This window comes from Patagioenas fasciata, chromosome 3 (genome assembly GCF_037038585.1).
Source record: "Patagioenas fasciata isolate bPatFas1 chromosome 3, bPatFas1.hap1, whole genome shotgun sequence".
Lineage (NCBI taxonomy): Eukaryota > Metazoa > Chordata > Aves > Columbiformes > Columbidae > Patagioenas > Patagioenas fasciata.
Genome location: NC_092522.1, coordinates 110,481,804 through 110,509,630, shown reverse-complemented (window position 1 = coordinate 110,509,630; position 27,827 = coordinate 110,481,804). Strand labels below are relative to the sequence as shown.

Below are 27,827 nucleotides of genomic sequence, written 5' to 3'. Positions count from 1 at the left end.
TTGTCCTTGTGTAACTGGAAAGGGATTCATGTTTTGAAGAGTGTTTTTTTAAGTTTTTCTAGGTTGCTGAAAGGTAGAATTGAGTTAGGTCTTTTAACTATTTTTAGTTTAGATTTTGGTGATCTCATCTCTTGCCATTTGAAGCAGTCTCAGTTGTTTTCTGTGGAGGCATTGATAATTGGTAGCAGAACAGCATGTGGAGTTCTGGCTTGTCTTGTGTTGAGTCGCTTAAAAAAGTAATCCAGTCTTGTGAGCTTGAATTATGTTGTGAATTGTCTTCTTCAGTTTAGGTCATGTCTTGCTGCCAGGAAGAAAAATGTTTAGCTTTTGTTTGAATACCCAGAATGAGAAGGTAGAGACTGTGATCAAAGCAATAATATGGATAATATGAACAAAGCTCTTGACTATGCAGGAAAAATATAATGGGAAGAAGTAAATCAGATTGACTGAACCAAGTATCTCAAATCAGTGTTTAATGAGTAAGGTTACTTACTGGTTAAGATTAAAACTACTACTGCAGTTTAAGTCCCAGTCCCACTAATCAGTGGTAATGTATCTGTACTGTTTATAGACCAACTTGGAGCCAGTGGTGTGTGTTAGCTCCTTCACAGTGACTGCTTTATAAACATACTTGAGAGCTTGTTTGGTTTGCCTACTAGGAATGTAATGCGTGAGTTGAATAATATGTAATCAGTCTCAGTGTAGTACTTTTAAGAAAGTTGTTAATTATGATGTTAGAACTCAATTAACTTATGTTTATTTCTTTTCCTTTTCAGGATGGCTTGAATTCTTTGGTCCTTGATCTGGATTATCCAGCGCTGAGAAAGAACAAGAACATCGATAATTTCTTAAACAGATGTAAGTTGCCAGTGGCCCTTAAACAATGGCATGTTGTGATCTCAGTCATAGGGAGCTGAGTGGTCAGAAATGCATTACTGGTTTTCACTTTACTAATTTTTATAACTGAGCTTCTATATTCAGAAGGCTTTGGAGGACCATTTGGTACAGAGAAGTTTCATTTTGGGTAGTCATTGTATTTCTGAAAATATATTGGAAAATACTAACTCTAGGTTGTATTTTTTCCAACTACACTTGGAAAAATCCTTTTATGTTGTTTTTATCTTAAATGAGTGCAGTGGCATAATTTGCAAAGCACATACCAGTTATTATTCTTTATGAATTAATTACTTGAAAATGTAACATTGTATATGCAGTCTTACTTAATCTAAAAGAGAAGTTATCTGTTGACTTTTAGACTTTTTAGAACATTTTTGAACCTATGTGTAAATGTTTGTGATTCCCAACACACTAATTGTATGCAGAATCTAGGAGTGTATTGAGTGTATGAAAATGGAAGTCTCTTACATCAGAGTAGCTGTATTTTGTCTTTAAAGTGTTTTCTGTCCATGTATATAAACTAGTTTTTTTTCTTCTAAAAATAATGGATTATTTGCTTTAACATGTAAGTTGCGGAGAGTAAGCCTTCTTGGAACTGTGCGTTGTAGTGAGCTTATTTTGAGATACATATTTTTTTAAAATACCCAACTCCTCTTTTGATTCTTTACTGATAAGAGCTATGTGTGTCTGTGCTCCCTGCACTGGGACTCCTTTTAATACCCACTCATGCTCCTCAGTTAAATGGTGGCTGGTATAGTCGTTCGTGCTGAGTTCTTATGTTTGGAGTTCAGTGCTTCTCCGTGAGGTTTGGCAGAGCTCTGTACCTGGACATGGGCCTTTACAGTTGCCGGTAGAGTCTCATTTGGAGAAGTCATTGAAAATAGAGTAAGAAAGAAACAGCAGTTTAGGAAGGAGAAGCATACCTTGGGACTTTTCTCAGTTTGAGTACAGAGGAATTAAAGCAGATATTTATGAAAGAAAGGGTCAGGAACAGCATTTTTAGTAGTGTTGTTACCTGCAACTGTGCATTTTAAATGTGGTGAGAGGGAAAAGCCCAGTCTATGGCAAATATGAAAATTATATAAATGACAGTAACTTTTATGAGCTGTTCAAATTTGCCTTTACATTACAATACTGCTTTTGCAGTAGGACAAAATTAGAAACCTTTTTCTAATCAGAAGACCAGTCTCTTCTGTTATCTGGCTATTAAAAATAGCAACTATGGGAAAACTATTTAACCTTGGGAACACGTTTGGGTGTTTTGATTATTTTTTTTCCTGCAGCCCCTGAACATTCTTGCTGTCTGTCTTCCCTTTTTAGAAGGCTTTTGCTTCTTCTCCTACTCTAGGTTCCCTCCCATTATTGTAGTAAATATTATTAAGGATCTGATGTGGCCTGCAAGCTACTGGCAGTGGCAGAAACCCAGAAGTATACTTTGGTTCATAATTTTACTGCCTTTTTTTAACAATCAGCTGACATTTTACAGTTGAAATAGCTACTAGCTAAAGAAAATTCTGAAATGGGTTACAAAAAAATTCACAGTAGTTAATGAAGAGTTTTCAGGGGTGCACTTCATCCTTACCTGTTGAACTTTAAAAAAGCAAGTAAGAGCTGACTATTTTGGTTCACACATAATGCGGCTGTTCACCTAAGAGTCACCCATGTAAATTCTTTCCTGTTTCTGTACTGCCTGGAGAGAATGAAAATAGCATGGCGTATCTTCTCTAATTTACACCTTTTTAATATATATTTCTGAAATGAGAATTTTGTAAACACTTGAAGCTGGTACTGTTTTGGCATTGCAACTGAAAGAATCAGTCCTGCCACGTCGATTTGTTTCAGAGTCCTTTCTGACACAAGTGTTTTTGTGGTTTCTTGTAAACCAGGTTGGGGAACTGAGCAGAATGAATGCAAGGAGTGGGGTGGTTAGTTTGCTTCACTGATATTTGTGCCAGCACAAAGGTAGCTGCTCGGCTGCAGGAAAAACCGGGAGGGCAGTTGGGTTCTTATTGGCATTGCCATTTTATGTGATTTAAAGTTGCTGAAGCCTTATCTCTTGTTGTTGTGGAAACTATTCTGGGGGTAGCAAGTATCAGTGGAAATGAAGAGCATACGGGTGCTTGCTGGAGCCTCTTGTTAGCATGGATTTGGAGAAAGACTTGGCAACTAATGTAAGGATTTATGGAACAGTAAGTTGCTGCTCTCTTAGGTTAGGGAACAGTGAGTCCTTGTCTCTTCTGATTTTTCTCAGCATCTGAAGAGCTATAGCAAATGTCTGGATGAGAATTATTGTCAAAAGGTTGTGACAGACTCTGACAAGCAATGTGTGCAGGGGCCTGGAGCCTGTGTCCCCAGTCCAGGCTCCTGAGGCAGTGCAGAGAGGTGACAGGGCTGCCATGCAAGTGACACTGCGGTGCCAGGTGAAGCCGCTGAGGCGGGGTCGGTGCTGACGGTTTTTTTTAATTCATATTACACAAATCTTCAAAAGTTGTGCAGAACACTGCAATAATTATTGTGCTTTCACTCCATTTAATCACTTAATTCTTCCACAGTAACACTTTGAGAAGGAAATTATTTTTTTCTACCATATTCCCAAAGGTTTGAATACACCTTACTTCAGACCTACTGCAAACCATTACTAATCAGGTCAATGTTTTATTAATAGCTTATTTTAATTTAAAAATGAAATAGTTTGCATCTCAGCTGAGACCTTAATTGATATTCAGCTCTACTCATCGTTTCAAGCTGAAACCTAAATATTTAACTCATTTCACAAAGCTACAATTTATTAATTGCCTGTACTATAGGAGTGTCATATATCCTGTTTCTGTGGCCACTTTGCAGAATCAACCTCTTTGCATGTTTAATATGCAGGAAACGTTTTCATTACCTGCTTCCCTTTACTGTTCTGATTTCTTACCTCTTTCTCTACAGCACTGAGCCAAAGCAGAGCATGTATTTATCATAAGAGGCACGTAAAGATCTCATATAAAAGTACAACTATTCCTTTTCAGCCTTCTGTATTGCTTTAATCAGCTCTTAGGAGTCTGGTTAAATTGCTGCTTTTCTGGAGTGTTCATGGGACAGGAAAGCATAACGTAACATCTAATTCCCAAAACAATGAGAGGAATCTCCTAGTCCTCTGAGAGCAAAAACTCACTTGCTTATTTTAGAAAAGAAGCTCAAGCTTTCCGGCATGGGCTTGGTGTAACAAATCTTTATTGGTCCTTTTTTTTTTTTTTTTAATGTTGTCTAGGCTATGACAACAGGTTGAATCGATTCTTCCAAGTCACTTTTTCTGTCATCTGAGATTTGCCAAGTGTTCAATCATGTCTTAGTGGCTTGTGCCTTTTTCGGTCTCCCATGCAGGTACTACATAACCTCTTAACTGCTATAACTTCTGGGAGAAGAAAGTTTAATAATTAAGCAGTCGTTTTAAGCAACAGTTAAAAATATTCAGTCATGTGTAATGTTATCATCAGGAATAGAAGGGCACAGAGAGTGGATTTTGAGGAATTCCAAGGAGCAGCACAAGGAGTGGTGCCTTCAGCAGGCCTGGTACAATCCAGAAGCCTTGACTACCTGAATGGATCAGTGACTTCCTATGTGTTATCAGCATCACTCAAAAATTGGAAACTTCTGGTGTTAAAATTATTTGCTGATGTTTTGGAGGTTGACAAACTTCTGGAGTGCAATGGCGGTGGACGTATTGAGAGTAGAAAGAACGTGTAGAACACAGGTGTGTCACTCGTGCAGCAGCTTTGCTAACCCCCTGCATAAACCTCCTGGAAAGCTGCTTTTGCCATTTTCCTCTCCAAGCAGACACTGCTTTCTTAGATGTATCTGTTAAGATTAACATCTTGCAAAAGTAACAGTTTTGGTTCCTTCCTCACATTTTGTTATACCTGTTGAAGTTGCTGAATCATATGCCAGCCATGCAGTTATCAAAAGAAATGCGTTGCCTGGTGTGGTGTTAATTCCTATTGTGATTGTGATTCTCTGTGCTCCATACTTCCTGTCAGTGACACAGATGAAATGTCAGATTCCAAGAAGAATCTTAGAAATGTAGTTCAATGTAGATCTTAGGTTGAGTTAATGAGATAATTGCCCCTCTGGTTTTCTCTTGGCTGCTTTAAGGCCACTCCTTGCCAGGTCTTTGCAGTCACCTTGGCAGGTTGGGCTCTGGTTCCACTCTTAATGATGTTCTGGTAAGAGAAGTGATGGGAGAGGTATCAAATAAGCAAGGTTTCCCAAGCAGAGCATGAATTAGAGCCACAGTGTTTAAGATAGAATGTCTTAGATATATAAACAAGTTATATGTCAGTGTTATTAACCACTTTTCCATTTGAGTACTTGGTAGATAGAATGCAATTCAGTTCTGCCATCAGGCTTGCTTTCATTAAATCCAGAATGCTGTCCCCTGCAAGTCAGAGAACTGCCACTTTCTCTTTCCCTATGTTCAGCTCCTTTAATTATACAAGACAAAATACTTCTGTCCCTGTTTCTTTGCTCTGGAGGGGGAAACACTCCCCTGTCAGAAACTATGCCTGCTAGTTTCTGCTGCTTCTGCAAGATGTCCAGCACCTTCTTATACTTTGCATACCTCTGACCAGGTGTTAGTATGCACCCCTGATTACTTCAGTCTTTCTGTTGTGCTTTTTGTTTGTTTTTGGGCAGGTGGGGGATTGCAGCACTTCCTGGCTGAACTTCAGTTCAACTTCTGACCAGACTTTTGCCTAGGGCAGCAGCTTTTGACTTAACGTGCTCCATTGACTGACTGCGTCTGGTCTGTGAGGATAAAACTGCACTTTTACATTTTTATTCCTCACATCTACACACTCCAGAACTGCCTGGTACATGTTCCTTTTGACTTCTAGGAAAATAACCTGGATATAAACACTTTTTTTTTTTTAAAGAGCAGGAAAGCTTGGTTTTCACCTCTTCCCTGTTCTCCCTTACTCTTCTAGTAAGGTATTTGTTCCATTTTCACAAGCACTTGTAACCTTCAGCCACATTCTTGCTGCCAGCTGCCAGTGACTGATCCAAACACACTGCCCTTTCAGAACGTTGAAGCTTCATTTGTTTAAAGGTTATGGTGCCATTTTCAAGTAGTAAATCAAAAGCTGTCTTTAAACACTCCTGCTATCCAGCATTCCTGGTCCTTGCTGTGTTGAGAAGAAACCTGAGCCATATGTGATGACATTCTCATATTTTAGGACCTTTGCTCAAATGTCACAATATTTTTATAAGATTCCAGCATACTCTGAGGCTGGGCAGTCCATCTAATGTCTTTCTTTACACCTGACATTTTTCTTTTGTGGAGCTTTGTGCTGTTGCAAATTCATGAGGCTGTAAGATATTACACAATCTGTGGTGCCAGTGCATACAGATACCACAAATGTTCAAACTCATTTGTGTGAAATCTTCTGAAAATTCACTGTTATAGTAAAAGGATAGTGTTTGAAAGGCCTCTTGTACCTTGAATTAGATCATGTTATGTGATATATGACCTAAATCATATGATCTAGCATGTTACAGTTACGACGTTGCTTCAAGGTTTCTCTGAGCTTGCCTTGTTGCAGCCTGTTTTTTGTTTCATGTTAGTTCCATGTTTTGGTTATCTATTCCATATCTGTTACATTTTATAACAAAATAGACAATCCATATGTATAACTGATACCTCCAAAGTACCCGCATCCCTAGATGATACTGTTGTTTTTAACTAAGATTATTAAATCTTTTAGTAGAGCAAGTAGGATTTCTTCCTCCTCAGTGTTTCACAGGGGTGATAAAATGGGTGCCTCCTCAGGTGGTATCTAATTTGCTTACTTCATATATTGTTGGATTTTTCACTGCTTAACTGCAGTGTCCAATGCCTAAACAGTTTAACTGGAGCTGTCTTCAAATTGTTTGTGATTTCTGTATTGTATTTTGAACAGTTATTCCTCTGAGTTTCTGTCCAGTAATGGAGCAATGTAAAACTACACCCCACTCTCTCAACATGTTTAAATCCCTGCTATCTCATCTCACACATCTGAAAACATTTGAACCATCTCAGAAACAATTGATTGCCCTCTCTTGTGAGATGCAGCATCTGGGGACAGACTTTTTAGCAGGGCTTGTTATGACAGGACAAGGGGTGATGGTTTGAAACTAAAAGAGGGGAGATTCAGGCTGGACATGAGGAAGAAATTTTTTACAATGAGAATGGTGAAACACTGGCCCAGGTTGCCCAGGTAGGTGGTAGATGCCCCATCCCTGGAGACATCCAACACCACAATGGACAGGGCTCTGAGCAACCTGATCTAGATGAAGATGTCCCTGCTCATTGCAGGGGAGTTGGACTAGATGACCTTTGAAGGGCCCTTCCAACCCAAACTATTCTATTATTTTAAGCTGAACAATCCCAGTTCCCTCACCTTCCCTATGAGCATCATGTGGTCCCACCCTCTAAGCATCTTAGTGGCCTTTCATTAAGCTAGGGCATGTTTTGATATTGTCCTTGCACTGAGGACCCCAACACTAGACTTAGCATTCCAGCTGTGGTCTCACAAGTGGCAGAGGGGAGAAATCACTTCCCTCAACCTACTGACTATGCGTTTACCAATGCAGCCCTGTATGCAGTCGGTGCAAAGACTTGCTACTTGTTCTCTTTGTTCATCTTGTTGTCCATGAGGGTTCTCAGGTCTTCTTTGTCAAGGTGCCTTCCAACTGGTGAGCATCATCCTGTACTGTAGTGTGGTGTCCTTGCACCCCCGGTGCAGGACTATGCATTTGCCTTTGAACTCTGTGCGGTTCCTGTCACCTCATTTACCTATCCTGCCTGGGTCCCTCTTAGGAGCAGCCCTGCCCTCCAGTGTTTGAGCTTTGAACCATTGACCAGCAAGTTTTCCACCCGCCTTGTAATTTCTCTGTGCAATGCATGTCATCCTGGTTTGACTGCAAAGATACTTTGAGATGCTGTGGTGAAAGTCATACTACAGTCAAGGAGAGGAAGTATCTACTGCTGTTGCCTTGTCCACCGAAACAGATGTTTCCTCATGGAAGACAATCAGGTTAATGAAACAGAGTTTCTCTATTTTAGATGCATTCTGGCTGTTCCCATCCTTTATTGTCCATCGGGTGCTTGGAAGTGCATTCCAGAAGGATTTGTTCTGTGGTCATTGTGGGCAGTGAGGTTAGGCTTCTTTTCCACACTGTAGCTTTCTGGACCCTCCTTCTTGTCCTTCTAGAACCCGGACACGACATTTGCCCTTTACCTGTCATCAGGAGGCTCATCAAGTTGCCATGACCTTTCGAAAATGATAGAGAACATCCTGGTAATGGTGATGACAGGCTCCTTCAGCATGCTCAGATGCATCCGGTGTCATCTCATGGTCCATGTATGTCAAGTTTGCTTTATTGGTCCTTAACTCTGAATTCCTCTACTGTGACACCTGACAGCCCCACACTCTCCTGTTAGCCCTCTGGAGCTGGGAGGCCTGTGAGCAGACCTTGCCAGTGAAGTCTGAGGCAAAAAAAGCGTTGAGTGCTTTTATCTTCTCCATCTCATTTGACACTAAATCCCCTACTTCACTGAGAGCAGTGGGCCCACGTTTGTCTCATTATTTCTTTTATTGCCAGTGCATTTATCAAGGCTCTTGTTTCCCTTCATGGTCTTGGCTAGTTTCAGTTCCAGCTGAGCTTGGCTTTCCCAATTCCATCCTTGCGCGCTTGGGTGATTCCTGCTGGTTAGTCCATCCCTGCCTCTATGTTCCAATCCTTTGTTTTTTGTGCTTGAGTTGAGGCCAAGGTTGCCCATTCAGCCAAACTGGCTCTCCACCATGCCTGCTCCATTTATAGCTAACTAGAACAGACCATTCTGTGCTATGTATGTGTCATCTTTGAAGATCAACCCACTCTTTTACCCTCCACAGCAGTGTCCCATGAGATCCTGCCACTGAGGTCCTTGAACAAGCTGTAGTCTGTTCTCCTGACATCCAAGGTCTACTATTTTCCTTTTTCAGTTCTCTCAGGATATTAAATTCTACCATCTCATGGCTGCTTCAGCCAAGACTGCCACAGGCTTTGTCATCCCTGGTCAGTTCATTCTCGTTTGTGAGCAGCAGATCAGAGTGCTTCCTTGATTGGCCCTGGTGCTCTCTTGGGTCAAAATAAATGTTCTTGATGGTCAGGTATCTCCTGGGTTGCTTGTAGCCTGCCAGGTTGCTCTTTGTGAATCCACAGGAATGGTTAAACTATTTGCTAGATGTTCATTATCATTAACTCCCTGGTGATCATGTCATCTTTAATGTCATACTGAATTAACTGTATCTCTGATCCTTCCCCGCCCCCCCCCCCCCCCCATGCATTCAGATTACCTTTAATTCCTTTTCTTGGGATCAAATTCCATGGTCTTTGACCCTAAACAGGGGGCTCACAATACACACATCTACTGCTCTCTGAGTATAAACTTCCACAGCTTTTTGCACAATGCTCCTCCCTGTAGAGGTCTTGCTCCAGCCAACCTGTTTTGCTTAGTTTTGTTCTTCATCTAGGCTGGTATGGGGCCAGTGTCAAAGCTTGTCACTTAAGAAAGGTTACCTCCACTATTATGGATTCTATTCATTGCTCCCACTATCTTTTGTCCTTGTAATAAGAATAGATTTTTAAAATGCATTTAGCCAGGAACGCTACATTTACCAAAATAAAGAGTCTAGGATCTTGCATAGTTTTATAATTTGTCAGAGGTCAGAATTTCACTGGTTTCCATTACAGAATCCCACAACTGCCAATAAGAAAAATACTGAAAAGACAGAGCTTATCTCCAGAATATTGTACCAGAGGATACTTGAACAGAGCATTATAGACCTATTCGTAAAAAGTGTAGAACTACACATGGAGTGAACACTATAACACACTTTGAGATGGCCAGCAGTTAGGCAAGCATAAATAACCTTGAATTAATATTTCAAATTGAATGAATTGAGTGGATCTGAAGTCATATCCCTGCATGATCTGAAGCTGTACATGAAGGTTATTGAGTTATATTCCACACCGTCTGACTGCAGTTGACCCCTCCAGGTGTGCAGGGGCAGGTCGCAGCTGCAGCGCTTTTGTGTGTGCCAGGTACTTCACACCTGCCTTACCCATGGCGTGGCAGTGGGTCCTGGCAGCACAGCGGGTGGCAATGAATAATTGTCTGAAAATTCCAGATAGACATCTCTAGTTCTCTTCATTACCAGAGTCTTCCTGTAAGCTTGTGAATGATTATTAGAGGTGTGAAATGAGAGTCAGCAAAGTCCAAAAGCCATTTCATTTGTAACATCTGAAGGTAAATGGTTAAGGGACTGTTAATAGTGACTGCAGACTTTGAGAATTGCCAAGAAGGCTCTAAATATTTAAATGAAAGTAGCTTATTTTGACTGTAAATGAAAATGAGAAAATTCTTGTGATAATGCATGCGTTTACAGAATACTACTTTTATTTGATTTGTTTTAGACGAGAAGATCGTGGAAAAAATCCGAGCTTTACAAATGAAAGCTGAAGACTATGATGTTGTTAAGGTGATCGGAAGAGGGGCTTTTGGAGAAGTGCAGCTGGTAAGACTGTAATGATTTAATGATTAGACAGATTCATGGCTCTAGCCAAAACCTTACCCAGTCTTGCATGCCTTATATCTAAAAAGACATTCTTTTGAAGGCTAGGAGTTTTTTTTTTCTAGTATCATGAGGTCATTTCTTTGCATAGTGAACAGTACATCTGAGTTTGAAATGTGATGGGTTGGAAAAGAAGTACTTGGGAAACGTTTGCTATCCTTTGACTGAAATGAAAAGGTAGTTCATGGCAATTCTAAATTTTTTTGACTGTCAGCATCACTGTATAATAATATCTGAAACTTATATAGGAAAGAGCAATCTAGTAGCGGAACAAAAAATTTTGGTTTATTCCTATAATTGTGATAGGCTTGCTTTATATTTAACTGATAAGATTAAATTAAGATTTTTTTAAGACACTTTTAACATTGCCCACTTGACATTGTATCCGTCATAATAATCCGTAAGAATGGGATTACTTTTCAAATTTATATTGCAGAGAAATTCCATTTTTTAAAAAAGGCAATCAAAAAACGAAAAGTAACTTACTGTATCATGCATAGTCTGCTTTTATTTAATTTTGATTTTTCCTGGATTTCCAAGTCATGCTGTGTCAGAAATAGCACAAAAATGTGAGCATATGTATAAGATGGATTGAAAGACACCGAATAGAATCTGAGAATGCAAACACCAGGGACAGGTTATCAGTAGCTAAGAGATAAGTGCGTATCAGCTGATCCATGATGTTGGTCTGTGTAAGCTTTGTTTAAAAGAGAGATGTGAAGCAAGTAAATGGAAAGGGGAACAACTGTTGCAGCAATTGAAGCTTGTTATTTTGTTACCACAAGGTAACAAAAATTACCCTTTGGCTTGTGCCTTTGGACATGGAACTGACATTGCACTGTTCTGTGCTAACTTTGCACTAGGAAGCTGGGAAAATTGTGTTGTCTTCTGTAATGTACAGCAATTTTGGAAAATACAAATATTTTCTTGAGTATTGTTGAGGAGTGTGGCAAGATCTTAGTCATGAAGTGCTTGTAGGAGATACACAGCATATAATGGCGATACATTTTCTTTATACATTTATAAAAGTATTTATGTTTTCCATGTTAGTGAAATTGGTTTGAATCGGGGCAAAAGAAACCAGCTGTGACTAACCTAACACTATTTGTTTGGCTCATGAGTAATTTGTGGATTTAGATGTAATTCAGGAGGCTGTTAACAACATTCTATCAGCAATTCTGTTTCATTTATTTTGGTTATTTTTTTTAATGCAACTTCATCTGAATTTGACAACATGACAGTGTAGTACCCTCTCACCTGTTTCTTTCTGGGTCATTTGCACTTCATTTTTGTCCAGAAGAATTTATGGATTATGGAGAGGAGTACTTTCAAAGATCTCCATTTTCCAATAAGTCTTTAAAGAATAAATAGATATCTTGCAAATGGTTTTGTATCCTTGTTGGCAAGACATAAAAACAAAAGGAAAACCTTCAGCAGAACCTTACTTATTTGAGAAGGGGCTGCTGTAGGGATCTTCATGAGAAGACAGTCTGTTCTTTGTCTTTTCACTGGCAGTCATGTCAAGTGGTTTATTTTGAAGTCTTCTATAAGACATTTTTTTCATTATATATATTCACCTGTCGTAGCTAATAGGGTGCTCTTTTTTCATGCACTTGTGTGGGAAGTCAGTGAAGAATCAAGTCGTAAGGAGCAGAGTTCCTTGTCCATTTCTTGCAGGGGAAAGATGAAAAATAGAAGATCCCAATAACAGAGGTCATGTCCGTCTTTTGGATGTCACGCTGATATATTTGCTGTGGAAACATCAAAGAGAATTGTATTTCTGATGTGCTTCAGAAATCAAAATACATTGTTTTCATATGTGTATTTCTATGAATGTAAGGGTTTTTTCTAAATAATTTTCATTTGCTTTTTAACATTTCATTTTAAATATAAGTTTTCAGTTTGTTCTGGCTTAGAATGGAAACTTTTTTCCTTAATTCACTGTGTTGTGCGCAATTTAAATTCTAAAATACAGATGATTTTTCACAGTGTACATACTACAGTTTGGTAGTTCAAAGACAAACTTTACTTGTCATTTGCCTCGTCATTATAGCGAAACAATAAAGTGCATAGTAACTTGGTCATACAATAATGTTTGTTTTTTTGTTGTTTAGGGGGGTTTGAATTCTTTAAATAAGCCCTTCAAGCCCCCCAGATTGAAAAAACCTCTAAGAATGCTTGGTACTGGAAGGGAACTTCTGTGTTTGTTTTGTGCCAATTTGAAAGAACACTCTTTTTCTGAAATATAAAAATACATGTAGAAATCATGATGTTATGTAGTCTTACAGATAAAAAGCAGCATGTTAATAAATACAGCTGTGCATCTGAACTAATATTAGCTGGTGATGAGGGCCTACATACCTAGATTTTTTGCCTCACAAGGTATGATACAAGTTTAAACTCTTGAGCTAAGCTATATCTATTTCTACTCTGTTCAGAATGTTAACACCATAGTTGCAGATGATGGATTTGCAGTAATCAGGGTATTTTGCAACACATTCTGTGATCAGAATAGAAATTTGCTTCAGTAGGGGCTCAGCGCAGAAAGAACCATAAATAAAACATGATTAAGTACATGAGTTAAATTCATGAATGTCATGTTATCAGTGTGAGCCATTGTTTGTAAATATTTATAGCACAAATATTTGTTAAATATTTGTAACAGTTAAATATAACAAGCCAAAAAATGAGTATGTTAACATACCACATAAAGTAGCTACAATCTCCTTCATTTAATTTTGTTTCCCGAAAACTTTCTGTTTCAGTACAGCACTTTCTTGTGAAAGAAGTAGTGTGCAGAGATCAGCTTTTTGGGTTCTGGCAAGAAAGAAAACACTTTCTCTGCTGCTGTATCTTACACCTAGTTTTTTTTAATTAAAAAGCCTTGCTTTCCCCCCCAAAAAAAAAAATTCAAAAATTCGGTCCAGTAAAGAGAGATCAGATGACTCTGGTCTGAGCTTCTGACTTTGGTGGAAAAACAATTTCCTATAACTCTAGAAGTATTAAACTCTACTCTTGAGCTCTGGCCTCTGGCTTTACTGGGTCTGTGGTGATGAGGAAAGCTAAGAAAATAATTGCCAGCTGCCAGATCGCAGCTTCTCTTACACAGTGCCGTGAATAGAAGCGGCTGGTGTCTAGAGCAGACAGAAAAATTGAATTATGGTGCTTAATATGTTACTTGTGGCTAATGCAGAAGCAGTAATTTATGAAAGCACATCCTGAGTACCTCGTTTGTTTTCACTTCAGGAAAAATCCTCTTTATTTGAAATTGAAACATATCCTTGGTTTCTTCTCCCAGGTCCAGTCATAAAGCACAGTAGTGATACTGCGGCACAGCAGACTGACTTGATTGTCTACTGGAACAGAAAATTAAAGCAAGGCTAACTCTGTCTCGTGTTTGGGTAGAAAAGGGTGGTGTTGCAAGCCAGTGGCTGTCATAGCCTGTGTGAGCAGGTGCTGGTTTAGTTGGTGGTGGTGGTGTATTTGATGTGTTGGGGGTTGGTTGTTTGTTTCCCATTAAGTGTTTTGTTTATTGGTTTTAGTTCCCCAGCCACTGCTGATATATACTTCTGTATTAATGCAAGTAAAGCATCGTGGTCCGTTACCTGAAAATTTGTCAGGACATGAACTTCGGTATCCTATCTGTAGTTATTTTTTGTTATTCTTATAAGTATTTTAGGATATTTGTGATTATTTCAAACCTTAGAATTAATTTCACAACTCCTTCTTTGATCACAATGGAGGTGGCACCATTATCATTATTACATACTCAATCTGATAACTTCAAGTGGATACATTCTTTTCTTTGCCTATAGATTGTCTTCTGACATGAATGCTGGAGAAATTGTGGATGTATTTTGTACATACTCGTTTCTTGAAATCTTAAATTGATGAAGCAGAGTAGAGTGAAATTCTTGTTTCTTACTGCATTTTTGTAAGTTAAACGAGGCCACGTTACTCAGTGCTGATGGCATGAGGGGATTTTCCTGCCTATTTTGAGAGTTGCTCTGGTGAGCTGCAGTTTAAATTTGGCAGTTCATTTAAACGGTTGGAAGAAATTGAAACATCGCGACAGTTTAATACGTGAATAATCTGCTGTAAGAGCCAATATCTGTATGTACAAATATAGCTCTGGATGAAGAGCACAGTGGCTGGTGGCTCAACAGGCTGTCTCCAGGGGCCGTGGTGGTGACACGAGAGGTAAAGTCACTCGTAGGTCTGTTGACCTGGAAGGCAGCCAAGACATCTCTGGGTGTGCCAGTATGCCAGTTGTTGCTTTGTTTCCTCTGTTTTTGTACAGAGAATGAATCTATATTGAGATACTCTCAATAAATGTTAGCCAGCTGAACCTATTGGCACTACCTTATAGAGATGCACACACTGTGATTTCTGGTTACTTTGCCTTTCCTGCGCATGAGTTTCATAGAATCATGGAATGTCCTGAGTTGGAAGGGACCCACAAGGATCATCAAGTCCAATTCCTGTCCCTGCGCAGGACAACCCCACAGTGCACACCATGTGTCTGAGGGCACTGTCCAGCCTCTTCTCCTTGAACACTGTCAGGCTTGGGGCTGTGACACCTCCCTGGGGAGCCTGTTCCAGTGCTCCAGCACCCTCTGGGTGAAGAACCTTTTCTTGATGTCCAGCCTGAACCTCCCCTGCCTGGCACATCTTCCTGCCATTCCCTCGGGTTCTGTCACTGGTTGCCAGAGAGAAGAGCTCAGCGCCTGCCCCTCCTCCTCCCTTGTGAGGGAGCTGCAGCCCCCATGAGCTCTCCCTGCAGTGACTTCAGCTGCTCCTCATACGGCTTCCTCTCCAAACCCTTCACCAACTTTGTAGCCTCTTCTGGACACTCTCCAGTAGCTTTGTATCCTTTTTCCATGGTGGCACCCCACCGATTTTGCTTCAGGCTGTGCTGACTTTTTAAAGACTGTTTCTCCCCAAGTAGTGGAAACAATTATTGTAGTGAATTAAGACAGCAGTACTAACTACACCCAGGGAAGAGTGTGCAACAATTTTTAGGAATCGTAAACTACCAAATACATTGCAGTGCTTTATGTGAACTTTCACAGAAAATGTGTCTTCAGTTAAACAGTATCTTTTTGAGGTTGCTGGTCTTTGTGTTTCTTCTGATTTTGAGCAGGATTACAAAAACTCTGCTTCATGGAGTTTGTACCAAATCTTTGTAAATAACCCCTTGTGGGATTAGTAAATGGGAAGGAGGTAGTTTTCAAAATCTTCTTCAGGACACCTTCACTAGCTGGTTAATTGTTACTGTCTTAAAACATACATGCTTATGGAGTTGTTAATGCATGTAGATAATGTGTTTCTGTTTTGATGTTTGGTTAAAGGTTTTTTGACCTAACTATACAGAAGGTTGTTGGTTAGTGTTAAACTATACAGGATGCTAATCCAAAACTTTTGTACCTGTATTTTAAGATTAAAAGGCTCAATTTCAACAACAATAAATTCAAAAATAATCCTGTTTCTGTTCACGTTCTCTTTCCAAGATCACTACCTCACCCAATGCTGCTTCTGTTTCTACACATCATTCGTGTTGGCTTCAGCAACATTAATGTTTCCAGCTCCTTAGGAGCAGGACACTGATGCTCCCAGATTTGTTGACCACATAGGTGCCCCTCTGAAGCTTTGAACTGCAGACATAATGGACCTGAAGCATTTACAGCTTTTCAGGAAGAGAGCCTATTAAATAGGCTTTCAAGTAGCATAATTAAACCTGGAATGTTATGTAAAACTAAGAAGTATGGGGATATGGTTTATTTTGCTAAATGTGAGGTTTTTAAATGCACCAGAAAGTCATAACCATTTCATTCTAAGTTCGCAAATTAGTACACTGAAATTTTTATTTTCATGTGAAGAAAATACACAGAAGCTTAAGATGCAGTTAATTTTTTTCTTCTGCTGACTCTGGCATCTTATAGCTGAATGGTTCTCACCTTGATTGCTGCAGGATACACTCCAGAACGTTAAAAAAAAATGGTCCTTTAGTAGTTGTTTCATAAGGCAGCATAAATCGAACATTGTTTCCTTAGCAGGGTAATGGCTTTACAGTCTTTAAGGATTTTGTTTCATGTCCATATTAAGATGAAATATTCCAAAATATTTGTAGATTTTGTCATAGAAGTTTTAATTTCATTTTGCCAACAAGATTTAGGTTATCAATTTTACACCATTTAAAGTGAATTTAAGAACCACTGAAGAAAAGAAAAAGGAACAATCTTTTTTGTGAAGAGGCTGAAGTGGGCTGCTGGCAGAATTTTTAACATGAATGAATGCAACGGATAGATGGTGTTCAGAATAAGAAAATAGAAACAGTTGCTTTTTATTTCTTCTTACAGTATAGAATTTTGAAGGCGGAATAGACAAGAATTTCCTTTATCTTGTGTAAATAGAATTATTTCATCATCTTTTTTAGTGTCCTGTATGATTTGAAGTGGGCATTCTCAGTCAGAAAATGTTAAGAGCAGTCCAGTTCTTTAGAGAATTATGGTGCTTTTCTCATTTTGAGTTTTTGGTTGTTGGGGGCGGGGGGGGGGGGGTGTTTAGTTTGTTTTTAGTGGCTTCAATATGAGTATGTAGACTAGTGGAGTCAGCTCTCCTTTTTACACTCATAGCATAGTGAGGAAGAACAAACACATGCTTGTTATCAGTGCATCTTCAATAACCAGCCGCCTCCTATGGGCCCTGGGGCACATCCTGCTCCTGGCCCTGCGACTCCCCTGGGGCTGCAGCAACAGCTGCAGCAGCTGCCCAGGCTCTGGCACATCTTCCTTCATCTGCCTTCCTTCTTGTTCCACCCGTGGTTTTTTTTGAGCAGCTGTTAGGTTTTTCTTTCCAGGTTTGGAAGTTCTCAAATCCTTGCTTTGTAGAAAATTGGGTGTATAAAGACCTGGAGTGTATCACATCCCAGAAAGCGGTTTGCACATAGGAGCATATTAATGGTGTTTCTCTTTCTCAACCAACAGGTTCGCCATAAAATGACACAGAAAGTGTATGCAATGAAGCTACTTAGTAAATTTGAAATGATCAAGAGATCAGATTCAGCCTTTTTCTGGGAAGAAAGAGATATCATGGCCTTCGCCAATAGTCCATGGGTCGTTCAGGTAAGGAAGATATGTAAGAGTGAAATAATAATAATGATAAAGCCATAAACCTTTCCCAGTCTTGAGCTGGTTTTGAATTTACATCTAAACTGAAATAATGGGTTGGGTTCAGATTTTACTTTTTAAAGATACGTATTTACGACAGTTTCACTGAGTTTTGTGTATTTGGCTGTGTAGATTAATTTACGTTTTAGTCACTACACATGTGTTTAACAGAATGAAAAAGTTTTGTGAAATATCCACATAAATACTTGGAATAATAGGAAGGTTACCTTGCAACTAAGAAAAATTTTGTATAAAAATGTGGAAACAAATGTCAACATTATTTCCAGTCTTACCTTATGATGCGATCAGCTGATCAGAGGCATTTAATATGAAGAGTGCTTTAGGTAGTTACTGTCAGGTGCGATTTGGTAGGTGGATGAGTGCGCACTCCTGGTCTGCAAGACGGGAGGCTGTAGTAGAGGTTTGCTGAAAACCATGTTCTGTTCAGTGGCCAGTTACTGCATCTCAGCTCAGATGTGTTATCCAAGTAATGGAGAGCTGACTTCTTCAGCTGGACTTCTCCAACGCTGTTACTTGCAGCTGGCTCATGACATGTAACATATCCTGTTGGTTGTATGAATTATGCCTTTGGGAAGAATTAATACTAAATATCGCAATTTGTTGTAACCTGTAAATTACACCAATTAATAAAATGAGTAGTGAAAGCATATACTTAAAGAGTACTTAATTTTGTTAAATAATTAATACATTTAAATACTCTCACATGTATTGCCATGCTTCTGGATATTCAGTAGTAAAAACTGACTTTAAGGTTTCCATATGTTCTATGTAACACTTTACCTCATGTATGCAAGAAATGTTTTTCAAGGGTTTTTTTATTTCTTGCCTATACTAAGGAGAAATACTTAACCAAATAAATGCATTTTTATTTAGTTCTTTGTATTTGTTCTGATGACAGTAGTTGCCTGGAATTATTTTTCACATGCAGTTGAAAGTAAGCAGAAATGTATGACACTCAGTTTTCAAAAAAGAGCGTAGCAAGCATGATATAAATGTATGTGTGTATTTGTAAATAGCAAATGAATTCAAGTGTAGTCTCACTTGTGCCTTCCATGACGAAGTGTATTAGTGTGATATATTTAGGTAACGTGGTCCGATGGGGTAGGGCGGTGAGCTGATTTTAAGAAAATGTAGGTTCTGTTCTGAGCTAGAAACTGGGGCAGATCACACTGCTTCTCTGTGCTTACTGTTTTATGTAAAAAACAAGTAAAACCAGAGCCCTATATATATATTTTTTTTCTTAATGAAATCCCTTGAGGACAACAATGAAAGTGTCATATAAAGGCATAATGTTGTTATTAATTACTATGTTATATTAATATCCTTTTATATTAGAATACAGAGACTATTTTGGATTTTAATTTCGATTTTAATGACCAAGTGCATTATCAGATACTGTATATACCATCAATTTGTGAAAACAAGTACAGTGCTATATATGTGTGTGTATATATATATATATATGTATAAAATGTATTTATAATATAGGTCTTCTGTCGCTGATATGCAATAAATTTTAATCTAATGATCGAATCTCCTTAAAAACATTCCTGCCTTTCATGGTTCTTTTACCTTCCACAAACTCACTGTTTCTTATTTCTTCCTTTCCACTCCTCCTTTTTTTTTTTTCAATTGCCTTTGAATTTTGTGTGGGTAATTTAAATACATGAATAATTTTAGTTTTGAGTGTAAAGGAGCAGTATTCCCTGAGAAATAAGGTGAGAGACTCTCAGAGACTTTTCAACACCTGTCACTGAATATTTGATAGTAATGTGTTTTGCTGCTTTGGACCATTTTCAGACGTGGCAGTTGCTGGGTGATTGTCGAGGGTCAGGATTGCAGGTTGACAATCAAACCCTGGCAGATGTATTGTTAGCCTCCTCTCCCACCCACTTCCCCCTTTTGCCCCTCCCTCTCCCCCCTTCCCACTCAGGACAGGTGATCGGGAGGGAAAGAAGGACAGGGAGAAGAGAGTTGGAAAAAATTAAAGATGTTTTACTAATGCTACTAATAAGAATAGAGAAAATAATACGAAATATACAAAACCAATCTTGAAAGTCTCAACAACCGCAGAGCCAGCACCCAAAGTCCTGGATTGGACTCTGCAGCCAACCGGAGCTGGATTCAGTCTCTCACTCGGCCTCAGTTCGCAGGGACGACCAACAAGGTCCTCTCCTAATGTCGGCCATAAGCAGAAGGGGAAAAAAGGAAAAGGGATGAGGTCCTCGTCATCTCCCACTTTTATATGAAGTATTCATGTGAATGGAATGTTATACACAGTTGGTCAGTTTCTTGGTCACTTGTTTCTCATTGCCCCTCTCGCGAGATGTCCATCCGTGCTTATCAATAAGTTTGCATTCCGTTGGTGTGTTTACCAAAACATGTGTCTGGTTCTCCAGGAAAATGCAGCTAATATGAAGGCTTTAGCTGACAGGCAAAATTTACTAAAAGAGAAACTTGTTTTTTAACAAAACCAGGACTGTGATATCTCTAAAACTTCAGCACTCTGGGTCTGAAATACATTTTAGAGAGATTAAACTTACTTTCACTACCATACCATTAGGCAACATATTACCTGCAACCTACAGCAGACCATAATTTATTGTTAAGTATGATTTCTTTGTATTTTATTATAGTTCTCTTCAGAAGCTTTTGGTTTTTTTCTTATTTCAATATGTGTGTTGATTTAGGAAAAAATCAGTACTGACAAACATTTTTCTAAATATGTACAGAGATAAAGAGATTTATAATAAATGAAATCTAGAAATAGTCTAAGATGCTGTTCACCATTGGGCGGTTTTTCAAATCAATACATGGTGCTTCCTTTCTCAGATCTGATGTTTTGCATTTTGATTCAGTGATACTTTTTAATGCAAAGAAACATGGATATGTAGAAACTTATACTAGTAAAATAATTAAGAGATCTTTTCTGCTCTCTTAAAAAATAAAAATGAGGGGATTTTGAAGTTCAGTAAATTTTAGTGTACTGTCACAATTAATAGAAAATGTAGATTATCTGAATATAAAAAAGAAAGCTACTGTTCATCAGTCTTGAAAACCTATGCTCAGTTTTGATGAAATGTCAAGATACAGCGCTTTATTCTTTTTCCTGGCTGTCTCTGAGAAGTAATTGCTCTTTTTTCTTTTCCCTTTTTTTTTCTTTTTTAACCATTACAGCTATTTTGTGCCTTTCAAGATGACAAATACTTGTACATGGTAATGGAATACATGCCAGGCGGAGATCTTGTAAACCTGATGAGCAATTACGATGTGCCTGAGAAATGGGCTAAGTTCTACACAGCCGAAGTTGTTCTTGCTCTTGATGCAATTCACTCCATGGGCTTGATACACAGAGATGTGAAGCCTGACAATATGCTTTTAGATAAACACGGGCATCTGAAGCTGGCAGATTTTGGCACTTGCATGAAAATGGATGAAGTAAGTATGCAACTGAATAGTTTATCATATGTAAAACTGTAATTCTGAGGTTATTTTCTTATGAATTATAATACCCAAAGGAATACTCATCAAATGGTCCACTTGGTTGGAAAGCTGTTCCTTGTCTCCTAGTTTTAAATACAAGGATACTTTAGGTAGTGAAACCTTCTATATAATAAACTGTTCTGGCACCTGGAAGAAGGAAGTAAACCTAATTTTTGTTATTTTGAAAGCATGTGTGTTTATGAATTTCTGAGGTTCTTTTCTTTTGCCAAGTGTCTGAAGAGCTTATGAGACAACTCTTTGTTTCAACTTAAATAACCTTGGAGCAGTTCATAAACTGACATTTTTCTGTAAATGAAGGTATTTCATAGACAAGATACAGTCCCTGTCTTCTTTTTACTGTCTAATTGTTCTCATAGCATCCTCTAGTGGTCATTAAAATGAGGTCACAGTAAGGCAACAGTGGTATGTGATATATTGATTAAAATTTATTAGCTGTTCATCAAGTCGTCATACATTTTAACTGTCCAGATTTTACCATGTGCGGCCAAATATACTGTTTTCTAGTGAGATTATATAAGAGCAATTTATTTATATATGTAATACCATATATCGTTAAAGGAGGCTTAAAAATAAAGCTACCTTTTGTAGTTTGCGCTTTTAAATCCTCCCCTGAGAATGTTATGCTGTAATTGACACAATTTGTTGTTACTTCAAAAAATTATAACAGGTTCTAAAAAATGTGTATGAACGTGTGTTATCATTTGCCTGGCCTTTAAAAGGTTTCTGTAATTATGTTGGCAAGGATGATCCTTTTAAGCTTATTTGCTTTAATGTGATAGGTTGGGTTTTTTTTCTGTATTGTTTAGGCAGTCTACAATCTACTTAATTTGCATTTGCATCATTAAGTTAATGTCTTTTTTGGCTGTATCTAGAAGTTCTATCTCTGTTTAGGGTGTTTTTTTCCTTTCCTGTGACAATACATGTTCACTTCACTCAGCAATTCCAGCTGTCTGTTGAGGTTCAGTAGTCTACTTAGTTTTGCTGATATTGTCGTTGTTGTTGTGAAGGCAGATAGATTGTTTACGTCCACTTTGATGATTTACTTCCCTGTATTTTGGGGGACAGCATTTACTTTAATAGAAAAATCAAAAGTAGTACTTGATCTTTTAATTTAGCCCTTAAAAAAAATTAATCTTGCTTTTGAGCCAATAGACTGTAGGTGTTAAGGGAATCTGATGTTCATCAGAATAGTCAATTAAAAATGCATCAAAAAGTGCATAATATAAATCTACAAAAAAAGGATGATCCTTTATGCTGTTTAAGGGCTCCCAGAAATGGTGAAGCTAAGCCTTTTTTTTCCTTTGTTGTTACAAGAAGGGAATAATAAAATATGCTTGATCATATGATAAATGTGAGAAGTGCATGCACATTTCTCATAAAGAGTTATAGTGAGCTTTAGTTTGGACTGGGTGTCATCAATGAACCAGTGATCTCCTGAAGAAGTTACTTTTTTAGCAAATTATGTTTTAAGTTGGTGTTTCTCAGACTCAGTGGAATGGCAAAAATGTTTCACACAGGAAGCTTTAGAAGTTGAGAGGTTCTGGATTGTCTCCAAATCTCATGCTACTTCTTACAAAACATGAACACATCCCAGCTGTGTAAATATAATATTGGTGTTGGCAGGATGATATCTAGAAAATACATGCTTACCCAACACTTTATTTTTCTGATTTGGAGTTCTTTTAGCAGTTGTGCACATTAGCATCTTCTGTGTGCTGTTGAGAGCCCAGGAAAATTCTGCTGCAGTTTGGTCAGAGTCTTTTTTGACCTTCGCTGTGGAATTGAAGTCAGTGTCCTCTTAATTCTTCTAGACCAGTCCAGACACTTCCAGCAGAATTCATCCTTACCAATATGCCAGTCGAGTTGCTAAGTGTTTTACTGATCGTTTCTGACATAAAAGGAACTGGCCTGTTTATGTAACTCAGTTGTAGTGGGTTTGACGTTTATGTTTGGATATTTTTTTTTTTTTTAAATCTGCAACAAGACGAGTATTTCTATAATTGAATAAAGAATGGAGTTGACCTCACATGTTTAGTAGGAATTGGAGTTCCCTTTTGGTATTAAGGTATGATAAGGCAGCCCAGGAAAAGTTTTACAAGACTCTAATCCTCAGGTTTTTGTAAGACACTAGACAGTAGCATGGTTGTCTCTGGTAGGTATCACAGAGCTGGGAACTGCTGGTGCTGCCAGGCTCAGTACATAATGCTGTCTTGTGCTGAGCTGCTAAAGAACACAGGTTTAGAGAATATCTGGAGGAGAGAGGGATGTTTATCATTTGGGATTATCGCCTCAGCTCAGGCAGTTTAGCTCTTTTTAGAACCCAACTTTTTTCTCGTTGAAGCTTGTCCAAGACTCTGCTGGATCCTCCTTGCTCTAGTTTGCTGTCTGCAGCATGCTGTGCAAACCCAGGTGCTGTCGTAACACGCAGATCTGAACTAGCCCAATTTTTCCTTGCAAGCACTCACCAGCTCTTGTTCACTGAAAAAAACTTCATGAGGGACTAAAATCCTGATTCTCAGCCTTGGTCCAAGACAGTGAGTGATTCAGGTCTGATGGAGATCCTCCTGAGGATGAAAACTGAACTGCTTTGTCTTCAGCAATATGATTCTGAGTGATGCTGGGAAACACTACAGCCTCCCTGCCAAGTTGTCATAAGCTATGAGAACGTGCTGTGTCTCGTGGACAATGTTTTCAAAAATTCCGCACTGCACATCTCTCGGAGCTGCAGGGCCCTCCTTTGAGATGGAGCTCCAAGATCCACCTTGATCTTTTGAGGTGCTGAGAAAAGTCTCAGGTAAAACACCAACCTGAGAGTTCTGAAAGGAAGCTTTGGATGAGAACTGCTGTAGTAAAACAGACAGAGCATTTGAAACTCAGGAGTAACACTTTGTCCAGAGGAAATATCACGCTTTAGATCTCTTCAAAAGCTGAAGTACAGAACGCAGAAGCCATCACGCAGAACATAGGGACTGTCAAGATGCCATGTACTGCAGAGAGAGAACTTCCCTGTTTACTTGGCTTTGATACCAAGAGATCATAGAAGATGGTCTGACTGTGGTATCTGGTGCTTAAAACTACATACAGAGCAATGTCTGAGTTATTTGAAAGAACAAGTGTGTAGGAACAGAAACCTGGGAATATTTTATTCAGGTGATAATGGACCAACCCGCCTGGTGATATGGTAGAGTCCCTGTTGCTGGAGGTTTTAAACATACAGTCAGATCCATGTTCACTTGCCCGTGGAAGGTTGGGTGAGATGATCTTTCAAGATCCCTTCTAGCCTGGACTGGTCTGTGATCCTATGAATGCAGTTTTAGATTTGTTCCTGAGACACAAGGTAGAGTTTTATGGGGCGTGAGTACAACCAACTCCATGTGCTTCAAAGAGATACAGTCAACTGAAAACTGATGCTGGCACACAGGGCCATCTTAACTGTAGAAGTACGTTTTGGTTTTACTGTTCAATTCTCTGATATATTGTCTGAAGATGTGAGCGATTGTTACCTGGAGTTCTTTAGCACCTGTAACGTCCTTGGAAAGAAGCTTTCTTGTTGCTACGTAGCAACCATCAGGCTTGGGTAGGGCTGGTGCTTTTTTGGTGCAACCTTTGCTTAGATTGCGTAAGTCTTCATAAAATGTTGACATGTATAACATATTAAAAAGCATTCTTGTTTTGGTGTATTAATTACAGAGGAATGGCAGATGGGGTGTTATTAAGTGCTTAGGTGTCAAAATGAGGAGACTGTGACTGAAGCTGTGGCCTTCAGAGAAATCTTTCAGAACTGTTTTGGTGACTTTGTTTTTAAAGAAGCTGCTTACCCAGGGAGAGATTCAGGTGGCATCAGCCACTCTTCACTGAGTGAAGACTCAGACTTTCCCTTGTAATTTTGCATTTGGATAAGGAAGGATTTGACATGCACCAGTGTTGGAGGCCTTATTAAGATGCCACAGTCCTGCTAGATCAGCAGCATCACATTAGCCTAAAGCAGTTTCTCCCAAAGCAAAGACACGCTTAAGCTTCAGAGAGGAGCTCTCGGTTTCTGAACAGAGTGCTGTTAAAAGCAAAATAATCAAATAATGGTTCCAGTCATTAAACCATTTTAAAATGTTTCTTACTTTAGAATTTGGAGCCTTTGGGGTTTAGTTTATTCCCAGTGTTAAAATGTGTTTTTCTGTATTCTACTTTGTTCCAAGAATGTGTTTGGTCTTCTGAAAAGAATTACTTCATGTTCTTATTCCAGGATGATCAAGCTATGTGCTCTGTTTCATAGTACAGGAAGCAGAAGTTAACCTACTCCTTATTCTGGAACTAAGTTGTTAGACTTCCTTTAGTCTTCAGCTTCAGCTTGGAGATGTAGAAGGATTTTTTAGGAGGACACCTGCAGTACTCTTTGGGTCTCTGCACTGTTTAATCACTTTAGTTTTTGTCTGCTGGTTCATGACTTTCCAGGATTCTGGTTTTGTTCATAAATAGAAGCTTTTAACAGTTCATATTGTATGTAAAAAGAAATCTTGCAAGTTGATATGTAATTTTTACATAACAATACAGTTCTAAAAGCTAAATAATTCTCACAATTCTGTATTAATATTGAGCCAAAGCTGATGGCAAATTGCACAAATAACTTTGTAAGATGACTTAGAAAGGCTTGATGTGGAGAGACAGAGTAAGAAAGGAGTGTATTTTTGGTACTTCTCTAACTTCATCCAGGATTTCATTTCATTCATCCATCTGGTCTCTGGAATGAATGCAGTGAATTGGATTAAAGGAAACAAGGCTTGTAAGTCTGAACCAGCACACTGGCAGAGCTGACGATGCTTCTGCATCATTTTGCCCCTGCATTTTCAGTCTTTCAGTGTGAAACAGGATCAACAATCTTTCCAAGTGTGTTAATATGCTGATAAAAATTACTTAGATGGTCATATTTTACCTTATTTTTCATAACTGTTCTCCTGTCTTTAATTAAAAACCAAGGTGTGACTGTAAACGATTTACCTGTAGTTTTGTGTATTGTTTTAATTAGACAGAACTGTTATGTATCTGGTACGTAGGGCCTAACTTGTAGCTTGTCCAAATTATTCAGAAGCCTCTCCCTAAATTCAGTGAGATAAGGAGCAGACTGGTATGACGTGTAGTTTCATACCAAAACCTGTGGTAAAAATCATAAAATTGTTCGATATTTGAAAGATGTCACCAAGAAAAACCACTATGGAGTAAGTGGGGAGAGCATGTTGTTAGGAATTGTCATTTTAGTCCATGTTGCTTCTGAAGTAAAAAAAACTTTCAAACACATTCCTCAAACCAAATATTTTGAGCTGTGTTTTTTGTTTTTTTCTGGTCTACTAATAAACTAATTGTTTAAAGACTCAGAAGTATTTTTAATTGAGCTGTTTGAATTCTTACTGTTGCACAGACAGGTATGGTGCGCTGCGATACAGCCGTGGGAACCCCCGACTACATATCACCCGAAGTTCTGAAATCGCAGGGAGGTGATGGTTATTATGGACGGGAATGTGACTGGTGGTCTGTAGGAGTCTTCCTGTTTGAGATGCTGGTTGGTAAGTAGTGATTTCCTCTGCTAATGAGATTAATGTTTTGTCTTTACTGTGCCTTTAGCTGTACTTTGCTGCAAGGGGCTGGTTGTACCTCGGTATCTAAGAGCTTCTGACTTTTGGCTGATGCTGTTGCTTCGTTCATGTTCTCTGTGCTGTCTCTCACTTTAATGCTGTGACAGCTGTTTGCGTGCTTGCTCAGGGATTAGTTCCCTGACTCGGTTCAGCTTAAACTAGTTCTTAGAATAGTTTTAACTGGGGTTGGCTAACTCACCATCTCATGAATGGTTGTGCCACCTCAGGGGGCAGTACAGAGTTTTCAGGGATGGAGAAATGGCAATGGAGTAGGAAGGGCAGCGCTACCCCCACTTTTTTTTCTTCCTTTTTTCCTTTTGTTCCCTGTCTTCCCCCCCTTTTTTTTTGTCTCACAGCACCAGCAGTGGCTTCTGTCAGATCAAAATGACTGTGGAAGCATGGCTTTTATGCTTGAGTCAGGATTTTCCAGTAAAAGACACCAGACTGCTATGGTAACAAATGTAGAATATAATCTGTTAAGGAGATGAGTCATCTGCATCTTAAAATACTGTGAGGATCAGTATTATAGTCTGCTAGCAAAATACTGATTATAGAAAGATGGAATTGAGCATATAATTATTAAAAATCCAAATCAGCATGTTCTGGGAATATTTCAGATGTGATCTTCCTGGTAGCTGAGCCAGGAAAGTTGTTTAGATATATGATGCTACTGGAATCTCTGTCTTTTGCAACAAAGGCATTTTGACTTAAGAGCGATTTTATAATCAATAGTGTCTCATAAACAATTTTGGCAATAAATAAAATTATTCCATTATTAAAATACTGGACATAACTGTCCAGAAATGTTTGTGGTTTTATTCAGAGACTCTTTTTTGTTTCTTGTATCTGAGAGGCTGAGAGGATTTTCCCGTTTTTACCCTTCTAATGAAAACAGTTTAAAAAGTGAAATTGGAGAGGTACAGTTTCTGCAGGAGCTAGGTTGTATGAAGGATCCTGTACTCACTTAGCATGAA

At 38.7% G+C, this 27,827-nt stretch overlaps 1 protein-coding gene across 3 annotated transcripts in view; it reads left to right on the top strand.

Moving 5' to 3' along the window:
* Positions 1 to 27,827, top strand: part of ROCK2 (Rho associated coiled-coil containing protein kinase 2) — a 102,102-nt gene that overhangs the window by 42,050 nt on the left and 32,225 nt on the right. For all 3 annotated transcript variants that reach the window (XM_065835953.2, XM_071807057.1, XM_065835954.2), the window contains exons 2-6: positions 777 to 858; positions 10,378 to 10,478; positions 17,522 to 17,659; positions 20,903 to 21,163; positions 26,640 to 26,784. In XM_065835953.2, the coding sequence (XP_065692025.1) occupies positions 777 to 858; positions 10,378 to 10,478; positions 17,522 to 17,659; positions 20,903 to 21,163; positions 26,640 to 26,784 (727 nt within the window). The remainder of the gene's footprint in view (positions 1 to 776; positions 859 to 10,377; positions 10,479 to 17,521; positions 17,660 to 20,902; positions 21,164 to 26,639; positions 26,785 to 27,827) is intronic.